This window comes from Drosophila miranda (assembly GCF_003369915.1).
Source record: "Drosophila miranda strain MSH22 chromosome Y unlocalized genomic scaffold, D.miranda_PacBio2.1 Contig_Y3_pilon, whole genome shotgun sequence".
Lineage (NCBI taxonomy): Eukaryota > Metazoa > Arthropoda > Insecta > Diptera > Drosophilidae > Drosophila > Drosophila miranda.
In genome coordinates this window covers 176,318-195,403 of record NW_022881625.1, presented here as the reverse complement: position 1 = coordinate 195,403, position 19,086 = coordinate 176,318, and the positions used below count along the sequence as shown (strand labels likewise).

At 46.9% G+C, this 19,086-nt stretch overlaps 1 protein-coding gene across 1 annotated transcript; it reads right to left on the bottom strand.

The window, feature by feature from the left end:
- Window positions 1-8,675: 8,675 nt before the first annotated feature.
- On the bottom strand, window positions 8,676-10,840 carry LOC117194511 (death-associated protein kinase related-like). The gene is made up of 2 exons (XM_033399061.1): window positions 8,803-10,840; window positions 8,676-8,701 (listed from the first exon to the last, which is right to left on the bottom strand). Exons 1-2 carry the CDS (start codon window positions 10,823-10,825, stop codon window positions 8,676-8,678), a joined length of 2,049 nt encoding a protein of 682 aa, XP_033254952.1. The 5' UTR covers window positions 10,826-10,840.
- Between the last annotated feature and the right edge of the window lie 8,246 nt (window positions 10,841-19,086).

The window sequence follows — 19,086 nt, the reverse complement described above, 5'->3', positions numbered from 1 at the left end:
CTTTCCTTGTCTGTCCCCCTCCCATTCCCAAAAAGAGCACGCGAATTTTAATAAAATAATACCAGCAGGAGCGAAGCAACCTAACTGGAGGGTTACCCCAAAGAACCCATCCCCATTTCCGACCAGAGATCAGCCGTGGAAGCGAGCGCGTACTCCTTCTCAGTTAGCCGACCACCAGCTTCATCGTGCGAAGATTCTCTTCGTTACTCGTTACAGTAATAATTATTTTATTTGGCGCCCAACGTGGGGCCCGAAAGGCCTGAAGGTCAGGGTTGACGTAATTGTAAACGTTACAAAGCGGAGTTACATTAACTTATATGGTTGTGTGTGACCCCAGCCAAACTTGACCCCGAAGCAGAAAAATTGTTGAGAAAGTCCATAACACCTGCGAGCAGTGCATAGTCATGCACTGGCTTAAGACTTTTGTTCCCTGTTTCCCACCCCCCTTCCTTAAAGCCTTCCTTTTGTCCTGGAATTGGATCCTGTGATGGTGGATGCTTATTAGTTTCCGATAACGGTTAGCCCGCATCAGAGTATGATCCATAACCCTTGCTCGATGGTAAGCTGCTCTGGAATCGATAATAGCTTCACCATAGCTTTATTGCCGAGCAGTATATGCCATAGCAGTGAAATCTAGATGGATTCACTGGTATGTGGAAGTTGGCTGGACACAGGGTTATTAGTGGAGTAAATCTAAAAGCGTACCAAGAGTGCGCTGGATTGATCTCTGTATTGCTCTGAGATCGCAGTTTTCGGACGGCAGAACAGATTTAGAAATCAGAACCGCGATCACCCAGAGGAAGCAGAAAGTCAACGAACCGTTTGACAGTTTTTATGAGGCCATAGTGGCGCTTGCAGACAAGCTCGTGCAGCCGATGACCGAGCAGTCCTTGTTAGAGGTGTTGCGAGCAAATCTGCTCAATGAGATACAACATGAGATTTTATATGTGCCCATACCGAACATTGTGCAGTTGCGACAAGTGGTCCGCAAGCGTGAAAGGTTCATCGAAAATACTGCTAAGCCAATCCCGGCTACTCGACGATTTGTTCCTCGCAATCAGGTGAATGAAATGTCCATCCAGACAGAAGGTCTGGCAGAAGCCGATTCGGAAGAAGCTGACGCTTTTGATATCGACGCGATGACGCTTTCTTGCTGGAATTGCAATAAACAAGGCCACCGATATCAAGAGTGCGAAGCAGAGCGGAAAGTATTCTGTTATGGATGTGGTAAGCGGGACACATATAAACCATCGTGCCGAAAATGTAGCTCGTCAAAAAACGAGTTGGCTCGTGCACCGATATCGAGTGCACGCAAGTTAGTGTCGAAGGCAACGAATACGGAGTAACCGGGGCTACGTCAAGCTCACTCCCCCTACCTCCTGACATGATAACGACCACTATGATACCAGTACAGGACGACGATCAGGAAACGACCCCTGCGCCTAGCAAAACTCGAGACCGTAAGCGTAGGAAGCTGTTCCGCACGCAGAGTAAAAATGCGCGCAGAGCATTATTAGCCTCTGTAATTAGTAATATCACTGACCTACGACCCTACGCCAATGTCACTCTGTTTGGCAAGACGATAAGTGGATTAATGGACACAGGCGGCTCAATCAGCTGCCTTGGGGGTAAATTTGCAGAAGAGTTATCTCGAACAAACCCTGAGGTCAAGCCGATGAAGTCAGCCGTGCGAACCGCAGATGGGAAAAAGCAAGTTATTCTAGGTAGGATCTCCACACTCATTTGCTTTCGCGGAAATTCCAAACGAATATGCCTTTATCTTGTACCATCGTTATCGCAGGAGTTATATCTAGGAATAGACTTTTGGAGAAGCTTTAATCTACTGCCGTTCTTCTTAATGAGCAAAGCGAATAACAACAGTTTGGCGGCTATAAACTTTGACAACCCGATGCAAATACCTTTGTCGGAATTACAGCAGAAGGAACTAGTAGCGATAGTACAGATGTTCCCTTCGTGTGCCGAAAAAGGATTAGGAAAGAAAAACTGGCTTACACATGACATAGAAATTTCCGAGACTCGGCCCATAAAACAACGCCACTACGCAGTGTCGCCTGCAGTCGAAAAATGTATATACGAAGAGTTGGACCGAATGTTAGGCCTTGGGGTGATTGAAGAATCAGATAGCCCGTGGTCTTCCCCGGTAGTAATTGTGCGTAAGCCAGGTAAGGTTCGCCTTTGCCTTGATAGCCGGAAAGTTAACGGAGTAACAGTCAAAAATGCTTACCCTATGCCCCTCATTGATGGCATTTTAAGTAGACTTCCAAAAGCGCAGTTCATTTCAAGCATCGATCTTAAAGATGCTTACTGGCAGATTCCGCTTACTCCAAGGGCTCGGGAGAAGACGGCTTTTGCTGTGCCTGGGAGGCCGCTATATCAATTCACGGTGATGCCGTTTGGTTTATGCAATGCCCCACAGACCATGTCCAAACTGATGGATAAAGTTATCCCACCATCTTTGCGAAATGAGATTTTCATTTATCTCGACGACTTATTGGTGATTTCGGAGTCCTTCGAGAAGCACATGTCCGTGTTGAAAGCGCTGGCCGACCGACTGTCTCAAGCTGGACTGACGATAAACGTAGAGAAGAGCAAATTTTGCCTGAAGGAAGTGAAATACCTGGGCCACGTGATAGGGTATGGGATGATACAAACGGATCCCGAAAAAGTTGCTGCTATTCGGGAGTTTCCAGTGCCACGATCGGTGAAGCAAGTGCGACGATTTTTGGGAACCACTGGATGGTACCATAAATTTATTAAAAACTATGCCGGAATTGCTGCCCCAATATCAGATACACTAAAGCAACGTCGATCGTTTGTATGGACCAACGAAGCGCAAAGGGCGTTTGAAAGTTTAAAAGACCAAATGTGCGAGGCACCAGTCCTACATAGCCCCGACTTTACCATTCCATTTGCCATTCATTGCGATGCCAGCCACACCGGAGTTGGCGGCGTGTTAATGCAAACGGATAGCGATGGTAATGACATCCCAATCGCATTCATGTCTCGCAAGCTGAATCAGTGTCAGCGAAACTATTCAGTCACGGAGAAAGAGTGTTTGGCAGCCATAATGTGTGTGAAGAAGTTTCGAGCTTATGTGGAAGGACACGAGTTCTCCATCCATACCGACCATGCATCATTGAAGTGGCTAATGTCACAATCGGACCTAAGTTCTAGATTGGCAAGATGGGCTCTCAAATTGCAGGGGTTCAACTTCAAAATTTTCCACCGCAAAGGTAGCCAAAATGTTGTCCCAGATGCTCTGTCGCGGGTGCACACCGAAGATCTATCGGCATTCAGCTGCGATGGATTGGTAGACCTGCAGTCTGATTGCTTCAAGTCGGCAGAATATTTGGAACTAATTCGAAAAATTAAAGGCAACCAGACACAGATGCCAGACATTAAGGTGATCGATAATCTCATATATCGGCGAGCAGAACACGCGGCTGCTGATCAGATCGCTGACGACCTGTGTTGGAAGCTGTGGGTTCCAACGGAGCTGGTGTCCGATGTACTAAAACAGAGTCACGAACAGTCGCTAGCAGCTCATAGCGGCATTAATAAAACGTTGGAGAGAGTTCGACGTTATTATTATTGGCCAAGTTTAGTAACCGATGTGAGAGCGTTCATAAACAGCTGTTCGGTCTGCAAGTGCACCAAGTACCCGAATCGTTCGTTACGACCCCCATTAGCTCCAGTGAAGGAAACTCAACGAGTGTTTCAGAAGTTGTTTGTGGATTTCCTGGGTCCGTATCCACGAAGCAAATCCGGAAATATCGGTATCTTCGTTGTTTTGGACCATCTTTCAAAATATCCGTTTTTAAAACCCGTAAAGAAATTTACAGCGGAGGCGATAACTCGATTCATGGAAGAGGACCTATTCCATTGCTTCGGGGTACCCGAAGTGGTTGTGTCCGACAATGGAGTACAATTTAAGTCCCATCACTTCAATTCGCTGTTGAAAAAGTACAATGTGCAGCATTTTTATACGGCTGTGTACGCACCTCAAGCCAACGCATCGGAACGCGTTAACAGATCCGTTATTGCCGCCATTAAAGCTTACATCAAGCCAGATCAAACTAATTGGGATGAGCAGCTTAGTTCTATTAGTTGTGCCTTACGATCTAGTCTGCATTCAGCCCTAAACGACAGCCCCTATCGGGTTGCATTTGGACAGCACATGATCACCAACAGCAGTACAACCTTCGAAGTCGTGAAGTGGCGTTCAAAGTTGGCCAGGAGGTCTACAGACGCAACTTTCAGCAGAGCAATTTCGTTAAAGGTTTCAGCGCAAAACTAGCTCCTACTTTTGTAAAAGCTAGAATAAAACGTAGGCTTGGTCACAGTTATTACGAGTTGGAAGATCCCCAAGGTAGACTTATCGGAAAATACCACGCTAAAGGCATAAAGCAGTGACCATCCTAATACAGGTTAACGGTTTTCCTCCAAGCGTCTATCACCCTTTGATGTGATTAACACCAAAGTGTGATCTTGGCCGGGGGGATTTGTAGTGGTCGCTTGTCGGGCGGATAGGAAAGCATATTTGTGTTCTTCGCCTGAAAGTATGCCCGATGGTATTTGTACAATTTATATATTTGTGTACATAATATATATATAAATATATTTATATATATTATGTTGTTTATACAAGTATATATCACACCTCACCGAGATACTTATTAATTATTAAGTTTAGTCCCCATAGTTAGTGTATAGTTAGGTTGGCTTAATTTCTTGTTGTGGTGTTACATGTTAAATGTTCCTGGTCGTGTGAGGGCTAGCGCCATCTAGGGTTGACATCAAGAATATGCTTAAAAACGAACAAAAATCTCCCCACCATGTCCATAACCATTCAAGGTGAATGGCGAAGGATCGTGCAAAGGCAGATCCGGAGAACAAAATTTTTGTTGGTCAGTAGATCCGCCCAAATCTTTCTTTCTCCTCGTGGCCGTACAAGCATTCAGTTGCGCGGTGAGAAAAAAAAAAATAATAAAAATAAAATTAAACCGCCGTAAATAACCGTGGTGTGAAACCAAAGTGCACTCGATCGGGAAAAAAGAACCCAAGAAAGCAGATTGGGCTATAATCGAAAACGTGAGTACCGGCCTTCGACAGTGCTAGGAGCCTCGAAGTTAGATTTTCCGACTTTCTCTGTAGTTTCCGCTTGGAGGTGAGCAGCCCCAACACAAAAAAAAAAAACACCTGGAGAAAGAAGGAATTAGCACCTCAACCCCATCCCCCTATTTTCGCAGTGCCAGTTCCAACCGGGTAAATATGTGCATGGAGTAACTGTTAGAAAAAGTAGCCTGATCAGTATTTTCAAATTCCACTTTAGAATCGGCACTTAGTTTGGGAATTATCCAAAAGCTGCAGCCCGAGCTTTAAGCCCCCACACTACGAACCAGCTGATCCACCAAGTCGCGGGCAGTGAACTTTGGCTGCGCGAGACGAGGACAGCCGTCTGAACGGGCTTAGTGCGGCGAAGTGGCGTAACCGTTTCGCATTCAAAACCGGGCCAAGAAACGGAAACCGGTGCTGGCAGTCAGCGTAGGACCGAAGCCGCTTAAATGTTCCTACCGGGCGGGAAAAAATAGTGCACCACGTGTGTACATAACCTCCCGGCGACCCCTAGTGGTATCGCCTCTCTTGTTCTTCTCGTGATTCGGCCTTACTGTTCCAAACGGTTATTTAAAGTGCAGTGGAGGCCAGCGTTTGTTTTATGTGCACGTTAGTGTCATTATGTAGGCTGAATGAAAACTGTAAGAGAGGTGCTCACATACATATGTATACACCGCCCACTGAAAGCCACTGAGGCCAGTAAGATCCCACCGTGACTCGCATTCCCTTGAACCTCGCAGTCCGTTGATATGTCTGTTTTTGTGTAGTTGGATATACTTAGTGTTAATTGTAACAGAAAAAAAACCAGAAAAAAAACCCACAAACACATGGAAAGTTTGAAAATGCATTTGATAAAAGCTTAAAAGTTTGAGCTTAAAAGCGTCCGCTCGGCCGGGTCCCCTCCGCGAGCTTATGCCATGCAGAACGCGCTGTACAATTTTGTTTTTGGTTTGCAGGTAAAAGTTTAATGCACCCACACACAGCCACACGCCCAGCTACGAAAGATCTTTCGCCGCGGGAACACAAACAAGAACTGAGTGAGCTTTATATTTTTACTTTATACATTACATTTTATTGCCTCCCAAAATTCCGCGAGCGTGGCAAAAGCTTCGTTCTTTTTTGCTAGAGCTGTTTGTCGGTCGTTGACCTCACACTTTTAAAGTAGTCACAGCTGATTGGCCTTCTGCCTTTACAATACGCTTGGTAGAACGAATAGTATGTCCAACTACTCCCCGAAGCCGATGTGCTGGGACATGTGTACCTATATTGCGCTATAGTATTATCTTTCTATCTAAGGAAAAATCATTAGTTTATATCGCACTATAAAATATCGTATATGCACTTATAACTATTTACACTTATCGTATTTATTTATCTAAATATTCCCTAGTAATAATAGCTATATCTCTTGTGACGCTTTTCGTTCCTCCTTTTGTCCATTTAGCCTTGTCTTGGAGTTCTCGGTTAGTGTTTCTTTTTTCTTGTAACATGAATATAGTATCTGAATATAGTTTCTAATAAAATGATTGTTAAGATGAATATGTGCTAGACGTTACCGCAGTTGGGGGATCCATGCCGCTCGTGAGCGAAATAGGATGACCAATACCGGACACTCCAGGGATCCTGATATTATTATTGGCTCTTTCAGGATCATGGTAGGGTGGGCGTGGCACGACTCCGTGCCAGCAAAACAGAGATGTCCGCCGCGGTGGTAGATCCCTACTCCTTCTCTGCACTATCTTTGCCCCACTATACTTTCCGTATCCCTAACGATCCTTTCCTTGTCTGTCCCCCTCCCATTCCCAAAAAGAGTACGCGAATTTTAATAAAATAATACCAGCAGGAGCGAAGCAACCTAACTGGAGGGTTACCCCAAAGAACCCATCCCCATTTCCGACCAGAGATCAGCCGTGGAAGCGAGCGCGTACTCCTTCTCAGTTAGCCGACCACCAGCTTCATCGTGCGAAGATTCTCTTCGTTACTCGTTACAGGAGATGGGATAGGATGGGGGGGGGGGGGGATAAATGCCTGCTCCCGTATAACCGCCCGGATACTGTAAACTTCCGGATCTTTCGATCCGGGCGCGTGACGCTCCGAAGAGTCGACCGCATAGCATCATATGGGCGGTTGAAATGGCTTTATTGGGGCGTTTGGCAGAGTGGCGGAGGTTGGCAGTGTTAATTTTGCTCCTGCTCAACCGCATTTGGCATTTAGTGGCATTTGAAGTGGGTAGGGGGTGGGGAGGAATTGGCTGGGCATAAATTGCCGAATTTGCGACCGATAACACACTGGGCATTGATAAATGCATTTTAAATTTGAAATGGCTTTTTGGTGTGTTATCGGTCATAGTCTGGTATTTGCGTGGTATTTTTGGTAATACCACGTGTCAAGGGGAATTATGGGAATGGCAGATAGGTTGGGAAGAAGAGTAAGAAGGTAAAACTAATTAGAAAACTACGAAAAATATACAATTATCTACAGAAAACTACATTAATTTACAAAAACTTATTCCTAATATCACAGGCAAGTACTAAAACTATGGACAAACTATCTACGGACATGCAAAAACTACAGAAACAACAGGATTGACATCTACAACAAATACATTGATGCAGACGAGGTAAAATAAACGATAATTGACATACATTTACAACATATAAACATATTAATTATATTTATTTTATTTCTAACAGGAGGACAACTACAACGAAGCACCGGCCGGCATAACAAACGCAATGCGAACATTACGCCGTATACCGGCCGGCTCTGTTGTCCCCCTGTGTGTTGTTTATTGGCTGGTTGTGAGTTTTGGCGTGCATCGTGGGCAATGATGGTGTTGATGGCGAGCGGCTCTGGTCCGGCCGCCCACGTTGCATCTGTCTGTTGGTTTGGTGCAGCAGACCGAGTGGCACTGGTCCGGCCACCCGAAGATGCATTGTCCAGTGTGTTGGCATTGGCATCGAAAAGTGATGCCAACGAATCGTGATATTGGCCGCATCCAAGTGGCTGCTGGTCCGGTCACCAGGATACGTTGTCGATTGTATTGTTGTTGGCCGCATCCGAGTGGCTGCTGGTCCGGCCACCCAGGATGCGTTGTCAGTAGAATTGGCCTGGCCTCCTCGGCCACGTTCGTCGTCAATTTGTAACGGCGTTTTGAGTGGCTGGTGGTCCGGCCACCCAGTTGAGGAGGTGTTTGCTTTGGCGTGTGATTTTAATTTGTGTTTATTTGCAGGTACTTGTCGGCGTTTGGATGCTGTTGCTGGCGACCCTTGTCTGGTTTGTGTTGGCGTGAGAGGCGTTTGCAGGTGAGTATATGTGTTTATTGGCAGCCTCTCTCCTGATTCTCCTTCTTCTTTTGCAGGATTTGCTGGCGTCCGGCGGCTCAACACCAGGCCATCCCGCCCTCACATAATTGGCATGAGAGACGGGTGCGACCCAGTGGAGCGGCAACAGGCGCCAGCATCTGCGTCGTCGTTGGAAATGGCAGCTGTATGTTTGGAGTGGCGTGACGTCACGGCCATAGTCAGGCGGCAGCGTCATCAGAAAGGGGCCTCCTTTTCCTTCCCTTTGGCAGGAATTGTCAGTGTTGATGGCGAGGCAGCTTCCTGCTGGGCAGCTCTGTCTGGTGATTGGCAGGTAAGTGTGGATTTCATGTGTTTTGGCCGTTTTTCGTGTTGTCGTGGTGCATGTGGTGGTGGTGCAGATGGTGGGCAGTGGCAGTAGCTTTGGTGCTGCTGCTTGAGGATACAGAGGTGCTGGCGACCGTGCTGGCTGGCCCGGACGCGGACGCCAGGCGATGGCTATTCAGGAGCAGGGTGGCCGTGCTGCCCGAGCTGGGACTGCTGCCGGGGCTGGGATTGTTGCTGTTGCTGCTGGAACTATTGCTGTTGGCGCCGCTGTTCTGTGGCTGCTTCTTATAGACGGCCATCAGCGGGTCGGAGGCGCGGCGAATGCTGTTCATTCGTGCTGCTGTCGCGGCTGCTGCCGAGTAGCTGATGTTGCTGCTGTTTCCCCCTGCACTGCGTCGCATATTGTTGCCGTTGCTGCTCCCGCTACTGCCGCCGCACCCGTTGACGGGACTGTGGCCGTTGTGGCTGCTGGTGCTGCTGTGTCCGGGGCAGACTAGCGTCTCCTCCAGCTGAAACTTCTTGACCAGAGCCTTCACCGAGGTGGCCGATCCATGGGACTCTCCCGTGGGTGCCTTGCGGATCACTTTCGGTGTGGTGGGCGCATCGGGAAAGAGTGTCAGGGTGGCCACCACTGTGGCGGACTCGTCGAGGCCGTTGCTGCCCAGCTGGATGGTGGCCTGCACCGGGGGCTTCTTCACAAATGTCGCCGTGTATGTGTTCTCCTTGTCCGAGTCGGAGGCTCGACGTGTGGGTGTCACGATCTGAGTGGGCTTGGCGGACAGGCAGACCGTGTTGCTCTGTCCGTGTCCATTGCTGGTCAGCGTGTGTATGGCTGTCGTTGTCTCTGTGCTGGTGCTGGTGCTGGTGCTGCTTATGGGGCTTCCTAGGAGCTTCCCGGTGGCAATGAGTATTTTTGAGATGCTGCTACTGCTCCCATTGCTGTGGGCCCGATGGTGGCCATTGTGCGTGGGTTTGTTGCTGCCACTGCTTGGCTTCTGTTGCTTTTGTTGTTCCTGTGACTGCTGTTGCTGTTCCTGCTCCTCTGCCTTCTCCTCGGCCACTGGCTCCTCCACTTCCTCATCCTCAAGGTCGTCTTCTTCCTCCTCCTCTTCCTCTTCCTCTTCAGCATCGCTCTGAGCCTGCAGATACATTTGTCTATCCATCGAGCTCTCATCCTTCAGCCAGACATGTTCCAAGCATCCAGCGGCACTCATGCGATAGTTTGGCTTAATTCGCAATGCGCGGCGTATGAAATCGATGGCCACTGGCGAGACGCCACCGAATAGGTTGTCCGGAAAGGTGAGCGCACACTGCGAGATATTGAGGAAAGTCTCCTGCTTGGTGTTCCCGCCAAAGGGCGAGAAGCCGGAGAGCAAGACATAGGTGAGAACGGCCACGGACCAGATGTCCGTCAGCAGGGAGAGTGGCTCGTACTGGAGCACCTCGGGGGCCACGTAGTCGGGTGTGCCGGCCATCTCGCGGACATTGATGCCCTCGCACACAACGCGCGAGATCCCAAAGTCACAGAGCTTGAGGCCATCTTCTATACGCTCGCCGGCGAGCAAAATGTTCTGTGGCTTGAGGTCCAGGTGGGCAATGGATCGGTCGTGGAGAAACTTGAGAGCCTTCAGCACCTCTCGCATGCAGTGGCGGGCCTGGGCCTCTGTCAGGCACTCCTCGTTGTCCAGTATGGTCTGCAGCTCGCCACCAGTGGCCAGTTCCAGCAGCAGGGCTGTGTCCGAACGGGTCTCGTGCACCGCATTCAGATTGACAATGTTCTCCTCGCCCTCGCAGAGTATTAGGACGGCGATCTCGTGTTTGATCTCCTTGTCGCTGCTCTGTGCGCGTCGGCGTCGCTTCAAGAACTTTGCCGCGAAATGGGAGCCCGTGTTCTTGTGAATGGCACGGCGAACGGCGGCGAATTTGCCCCTGGCAAACGGCGTCTGTTCCACCTCGTAGATCTCGTTGATGTCATGCAACACGAGCAATCCGTTAAAGCGTTCGGCATCTACATCCAAAAGGCCATCGCCTATAGGAAAGATTCCCTTTTCGGTGAACATGATCTATCGATCTGTGCCGTGTCGCCATTGACGTTTTTTTTTCTGTGTTGCCCTGTTTTCTTTTTGTGGTGTCTGTCGTGTGCCGTGCCGTGCCGTGCCGCCCTTCCTCCACCACACCCATTACTTACCTTGACAAACTTTTGCTCCCGTCCACATCACAAACCAAAAAGAGAATAAAAGTGCCAATAAATACATTAAACACAAACACACACACACAAGAGACTTTTCAATTAAAAAACAACAAACAGGCAGCAGATCGCCAACACACAAACCAACAGCCAGCCATGACCAGAGGAATGGCCAGACGAGGGTCAACCAGACGACACAGCGACGGCGGCAGAGCGGCCCGCAGAGGCGCCCTAGCAGCAGCAGCAGCAGCCAACAACACCAACACCAACACCGCCAATGGCAGCAGCAGCAGCAGAGCCCTCGGCGCAGGCGCCAACACCAACGCCCCAGCCAATGCAGAGCGCCGACGCCACAGCCTTCCATCGAGTGAGTACCCAGCCATTGCCATGGCCGATATATCCACGGCCACAGCCACTCCCCCCTCGAGACCCGTCACAAAAACCGCGCCAACCACAAAGAGAAAGACCGAAAAGACGCCGCTCTCACTGCCACTTTTCCCGCCTCTCACGCTCTTGGACGCACAAAACTGTTCAGGAGTAACGGGAGAGGGAGAAGACGAAGGAGAGCCGGCAAGCCGACGCGCAAGAGCGGAGCGCCAAAACGGCCAACGGGCAGCCACACACACACACACGACCGGATCGAACCTGTTGCGTGTCGAACCTGGTTCGAGCTCGAGCAGAGGGTCGATCCGAGCCATAGCCCAGCCTGCTCCAATGCCACAAATCCCACCAACACCAAAACGACGCCGCGCCCTCATCGACAGTGGGAGTGACGATGATGGTGAGGGTGGGAGGAAGCAGGCTAGACGACGGGGCCGCCATCACCAGCAGCGGCAGCAAACATAAAACACAAATACAAACACCAACACCGTCACCGCCACTCACACCAGCACCATCGCCAATACCAACACCAACACAACTACTGCCACTCCCAATACACACACCCTTGCCATTGCCAATGACATCCGGCACGGCGAGTTCGGGCATCAGCCTGTGGAGGACAGAGGCTTGAGGATCCTCATCCGAGGTCTTCCCCATTCCACGCCCTCTGACTGGTTCCGGGACTGTATGCAGGCCGAGGGGTACACGGTCCGGTTTACTCAGGCGATCCCCGATCGATTCGATCGCAGCCGCCAATACAACCTCTTCGAGGCTGAGATCGCCCCCAAACCGGACCGTGGTCAATTCGATGTGTTGAAGCTGCGACGCCTGGGTGGGAGGCCCGTCACGGTTGAGAGACTTGGAGTCTCCCGTGACCCTGCCCAGTGCCATCGATGTCAGGTGTTTGGCCACACCCGCGCATATTGTAGACGAGCTGCAGTCTGCATGAAATGCGCGGGTGGACCTCAGACGACGGAGTGCAGCAAGCCAAGGGCCGTCAATCCCAAATGCGACAACTGCCATGGCGCCCACATCAGCGCCTACAAGGGCTGCAGCGCCTACAAGGCAGCCAGGCAGCGGCTCCTGGCCCACAGGGTCGCTGTCCAGGAGCATCGACGGCAGCAGCAGCAGCAGCCTCAGCCACTACGGCAACAGCCACAGCAAATGCAGCAGCCAATACAGCAGCAACAGCCAGCACATCGTCTCCAGCAGCCATCACAACGTCACCAGCAGCCACTACAGCGACAGTTGCAGCAGCAGCCACCCACACAGCCACTCCACCCACAGCCGCAGCAGCAACGCCAACGCGGTCCGGGTCGGCAGCATCGGCAACAGCTTCAGCATCGCGACCAACATCCCCAGCCACTGGCCGAGGGGCGCCAACACCACAGGGTCCTGTCGATGCAGCCGATCCCAAATCGTGCTCCGACGCCACGCCAACCCCAGCTACAGCAGCAGCCAGGCGCCCAGTGCGATGGGAGCTGTGCCCATATCCTGAAAAGATATGCCGTAAAAATTAAAAAGCTGGAGGATAAGCTGGCAGCAATTTTGACGAAACTGACAAACCTGCTGCAGGCAAGGGACGAGAGCACGGGAGGAGTGCCGCCACTTCAGACAAAAACAGCAGCAGCAGCATCCACACAGCCATCACCACGACCAACTGCAAATACGCACCATGACGCCGCAGCCATATCGGACTCCGAATCCGATATGGACTGCGAAGCAATTGACGACGAACATGACGACGAATGGACCGACCACGATCCATTCGACGATCTGGAGGGTCTGGGCCAAGTGTGGAGGGCCCAAATCGCCAGCGCACGCGAAAGCATGCGATCGGGCGGTGCCTGTTAATGCGCCCAATCGTTGATCCAGAGACAGCCTGTAGTAGCCAGCACAAAATATAGGGAATTGGTTATCTTCTTTCGTCTCGTGAGACCCCCTAGTGATATTTCGAACGATCAAGCTTTAGCCGCTCTTAAGGTTGGATCAAAGCCTTAGCCGCTCTTAAGTCCGAACGCCCACGAACACATACAAGCGACGGACAGTGGGAAGCATAGACGGCAATCGTACGATTGCACAGTTAAGCTATGCTGTGCATTAGACGATCGTTTTATGCTGCTGCGAATGTTCTGGATCATACGATTGCACAGTTAGTAAAAAGCTCAAAAGCGCTGCTGCACTGGCTACTCAGTCCATCGTCTATTACTGCTTTGAACAATATAAGAAAGTTGATCGATCTGTAAAGACGTGATAATTTCCGAGTGCGAGCAACATACATATTGCACACACATATATATAGTGCTATCCGGAAAATATATATATTTCCACAAATATATGCTGGAAGCATATAGTTACAAGTGCCGTACAGTTCAGTGGTCAGTGAATGACAAGAATTTAGTGCAGATATATTTGGGAAAAGAGGTATGTTTTCATATTAGTGCCGTGCACGTGCTGACATAACCTATGTTGCAGGGAGGTGTACCTAAGCTGCCCCATCGCGGTATAGTCTCGAGAAGACTACCCTGGGAGCTGGCTTAGGCGAACAGTTGTCGAGGTTTCTCCAACTCCATCCATAATTCATCTTTTCTGGACCTTATATTGCCACCAAGTCGGAATCTCCAAAGATCCAAGTGGAACAGATCAGCCTTAATCGCCAAGAATATTTAGTGCTGCTCAGACATAAATAACTAAATACAAGCTTGGCGGAAGATTCGTCAGTACGGCCCGGAACCATATACATCGCACCTGTTGACCTCTAACCAACTTCAGGCGGTCAACAGTCTACAAAGCAGCAGCACAGGATCGAGTTTTGTCCAATTTACATTTAATTCATTATCAAGTTCCAACGCATAAACATCAGCAGTTTAACGTAATGTAACTGAAACTTTATTAACACCCCTCTTTGATGTTACGCGCGTACATACCTACATACATATGTGCATATGCACACTAAATTGTCTTCGTTTGCTACCTTTTGGATCAATTTTCGCGATAGAGCATAACAATTAAATTTCTGTCTGTATTATGAAAACCAAAACAACTGACTGATGACTATGCGACGGTGTTTGTAGCGTAATTGTATTGTATGCATTATATATTTATGATTTCCATATTTTAAACAGCTGCGGTCAACATCTACGACATCATTGGTCCCAACGATCAGCGTAAGACAATAACGCCGGAGTGAGTAATTATGTACAGCAAAAAGTAGTTTGGTCAAAAGAGCCTATTAACTTGAAAGTGTAGATATGCATACAGTGTATAATGATTCAAACCCGTCTGCTCAGTGTGTATAATGCACCCGTCTGATCTAGCTTTTGTTTACGATTTCGATTCTTATTCTCTCGTTTATATATATATATATATCTATACCCTAATGTTTTTCATGCTTTAAAATAATGAATTTATAACTAAACTTATATGATAATTAGGATTAAGGAAATATTACCCACAAATTAGAAGCTAAGTCAATTGTTGTGTTTCTACAACTGCAACGTAATGAATATTGAAATTGAAGTCTCACATTATATTAAAATATGAATCTTTTTGGATTGAAATGAATCTTTAAAATCATAAAAATGGCCTGTCGAGTATCCGTGCCAGGATCTTATAAAATGTGGTAAACCTTAGTAAAGGATTGATCAAGGGACAATGCAAGAACTCGAACGCAATGTCATGGGAGGGAGGGTACAGAAGAGAGGGACAATCAACACCTAGGTTCTCTCTAAATAGAAATGGTTCAGTAGGGCTTTTTTTTTTTGGCGTGTCGGCGCTATCAGTATTTCAGTTTCCTTTGTTTTATATAATCACTTATAGTTCCCGTAAAGTGCACTAATTAAATGTAGTGGAGTACGATAGTACAATTAGGCGAGGAAGAACCCCGACCATCCGGCGAGCTAGACCCGAGCCTAGCAAGAGTGCACACGACCAACCCTATTTGTACGCCGTCCTTAAGTCAGTCATGGTCATCTGCTGATACCGAGGGCCTATATATCTGTTTATATATATATATATTTAAACTCTGGTACACAACACATTTATGGCGCCCAACGTGGGGCCAGGCAACTTGCCTTAGAATCTAAAACCAATTCAGAGCCGATATTAAAATTTGGATTTATAGTGTCTTACTATATAGGCCGTTTATTTTAATAAGACAAGCAAATCTTGCCTTGGTTCTCCAAGCTCAACCGGTAATACATCAAAATTTCAACGACACATTTTCTTTTGCAAAATATTGCACAAAGGTTAAAGATTTCAAAATTTATACTTTGACTCGGTTTTCGGATTAAGCAACTGCAATTCATTTTATTTCGGATTGGTTGACCAAAACAGACCTACAGTATCGAATTGTGAGTATCAGAGACAGTTATGCAATATCATACAGTGATCAGAATAAACAGGAATTGTTTTAGGATTTAGCGGTTCCAATTCAGTTTATTTTGGATTGATCGACCAAAGCAAACCTGCTTTTTCACTTTAGGCATCTTGAGTTATTCGGATTTACAATTTTATATTGCCAAATCGCGATAGTTGTCCAATGATTCAGTGCACGAGGTCATTAACTGATAATTAGTCCATATTAACGAAAATAGAAAAGCCTACTGAAACCAAATAGATATTTCGTAAGTATTCTGGCATGTGGGAAAGACAGACATTATTATTACAATTAATACCTTCTTATATAATTCCTTTTTATTATTTTTTTTTTTCTTTAATTCCTTAAATATTGTCTGATATACAATGGCTGTAAGGCGAAGTACAGATGACATAACAACTGCGTTGCAGGAAGCAGAACCATTTTGTGGAATTTGCAACGAAGTATTGGGAAGTAGTGAGATTATAGCCAACACCCCGTGTAGACACAAATTCCATAAACTTTGTATTTTGGAACAGATTAGGACAAACCCAAAATGTCCCACCTGTTCATTAGATTGTTCTGCTCTGGCACTAACATTCTCTAACAACCCGTTGTTAGCCGAGCTTAACGCCGAAGGAACACGACCAACTAGTGCTAACGAATCTTTTAGCACAATAGACGGAACGTCTAATCGACCTAAAAAGGGCCAAAAGTTTATTAGAAGGGGTATGAATACGAGAGCAACTCAACGATCCAGGTTAGATCGCTCACTAACAGAAACTGAAACCAACAACACAATCCTTCCAATAACCTCTCAAGTGGAAATCGCTAACTACGTCCAGTCTGCTGTAAGCATTCAACAGGCTCAGTTAATGGAACAACTAACTTCATTTTTAAGCAAAACAATTGAATCTTTGATTCAAAGTCAATTAGCGTCACTCCAGCTGACGCAACCAGAACATATCTCTCCCGATGTTTCCGGTGACAATAACATTAACCAAACAAATAACGTGGGTATCGGTCAAGCACGAGATAGTCACGCAGAAGTTCTTTTAGATTTTTCAAGAGCGAGTGCAAATCGAAGTAATTCGAGCTCACACGTAGCACCAGCAAAAGTTTCCAGTATAATGCAGAATTGGCGCATTAAATTCGATGGTTCAAAAACTTGCATGAGGATGGATGAGTTTATTTATCGAGTACGTTCTCTAACGCAACAAAATCTTTATAACAATTATCAATTGCTTTGTGATCACTTGTATCTTTTATTCGCGGGAAAAGCTAGTGATTGGTACTGGAAATTCCATCGAAATTACCCAAACTTTAATTGGGATACGTTTTGTATAGAGTTTAGAAGAAGATTTGAAGATGTTGAGACCGACTATGATATCTGGGAAAAGATTAGGAAACGTCGTCAGGGCGAAAACGAATCCTTCGATGACTTTCAATATGCTATCGAAGATCTCGTGGATAGGCTTCAAAATTCGGTTACAGAAGAAGATGTTGTGAATCTACTTATTAGAAATTCCAAGCCCACTCTTCACCACGAGCTTCTTCACTTAAAGATTGCCAATAGATCGTTATTACGACGAGAGGTACGTAAGCACGAGCAGTTTTATAACGATATAAGATCGGTCAAGCAAAGGACTCTTCGCTCATACGTATCGGAATTGTCAGGTCCAGACGATAGCGAGCAGCTATTCGATGACTTGGTCGAGCATAATGAAGTGTGTCAAATACAACGTCGTACTTCACAGTCAGTTCCAACTTGCTGGAACTGTGACAACAAAGGTCATAAATTTGACGATTGTGTAGGTCCTCGTAAGATCTTTTGCTACGGGTGTGGAACAAAAGATACTTACAAACCGGTATGTCCCAGATGTAACCCTCCGGGAAACCGGCAGAAGGATGTGTTAAACAACAACAAGCAGACACATCCTTAGAAAAAAGTTTGCAAGAATCACCTACTAGTTTAACGAACGACCAAAGTTTAAGGGAGCCTAAGATCAGCTCACAAACAGTAGAGGAAACCCTGCCTACGGCATATCATTTTTCATTTACTCCTTTACCTGAAAGGGAAGCAAATTATATTACAACGCGTAAGAAAATTTTTGATAAGATAGATAGTTTTAAATTTGTAAGAAAGCCCAAACGTTCAACTAAACGTTTGAGACAATTTTGGAAGATGGTTCGCAAGAATAAGAACAAGTTTGTTTCAGCTATATTTCTTAGTTCGGATAGCAGGCTGTACACCAGTGTCACCATTGAAGGCAGTGATTACATAGCTTTGTTGGATTCGGGGGCCACAATCAGTTGTATTGGAGGTTCAGCCGCGAAAGAAATGTTGGCGCATTGCAAGGTTAAGAAGTGTTCAGGAGCAATACGAACGGCTAACGATACTGAAAGCAAGGTTATAGGCAAGCTGGTAACACAAATTAATTACCGTGGATGCACGGCAGACCTAGAAATGTTTCTTATTCCTGAACTCAAGCAAGACGTCTATTTGGGGATAGACTTCTGGCAAAAATTTGGACTTTTAGATAAAATCTCACACACTGCAGAGGTATCTGAATTAGATGTTGGAGGTACGGATGACGTCGAAGAACCACCGAACCTACATAAATTGACAGCAGACGAGAGAATTCGCTTAGATAAAGTGATAGGTTGTTTTCCATCTTTCGCTACTGAAGGATTAGGCCGTACCAGTTTAGTCACACACTCTATAGATGTTGGAGCAGCTATTCCCGTTAAGCAACGACATTGGCCGGTATCGCCAGCCATAGAGAAATTGATGGTTGCCGAGGTGGACAATATGCTTGCGCTCGATGTTATAGAGGAGTCGACTAGTCCCTGGAGCAGTAATTGCGTTTTGGTAAAGAAAGGCGAAAAATATAGACTGTGTCTCGATTCAAGAGAAGTGAACAAGGTTACAAGACGGGATGCATATCCGTTACCACATATTGATGGTATTCTAAGTCGATTACCACCCGCTCGTTACATCACTGGATTAGACATGAAACACGCATTTTGGCAAATCCCGTTGGATGAACAATCGCGACAGTATACTGCATTTACAGTGCCTAACCGACCATTATATCAATATAAAATGATGCCATTTGGTCTTTGCAATGCCGCTCAAACTCTCTGTAGACTAATGGATCGAGTTATTCCAGCTCATCTTCGGACACGTGTATTCGTATATTTAGATGATCTACTTGTTTTATCAGAGGATTTCGAGTCGCATTTACTGTTGTTACAGGAGATAGCGTTGTGTCTACGCAAAGCAAATCTAACCATTAACATAGGGAAATCAAACTTTTGCATAAAAGAAATCACGTATTTGGGTTTTATTATTGGTAATGGTCGGATAAAGACAAATCCAGACAAAATCAAGG

Bases quoted from the DNA above. Each gene is read 5' to 3' on its own strand.
- LOC117194511 (XM_033399061.1), bottom strand. From the start codon at position 10,825: ATGTTCACCGAAAAGGGAATCTTTCCTATAGGCGATGGCCTTTTGGAT. The intron at 8,702-8,802 runs ACGGCCAAAACA...TTCCTGCCAAAG, and splicing joins GCACCACGACAACACGAAAA to GGAAGGAAAAGGAGGCCCCT.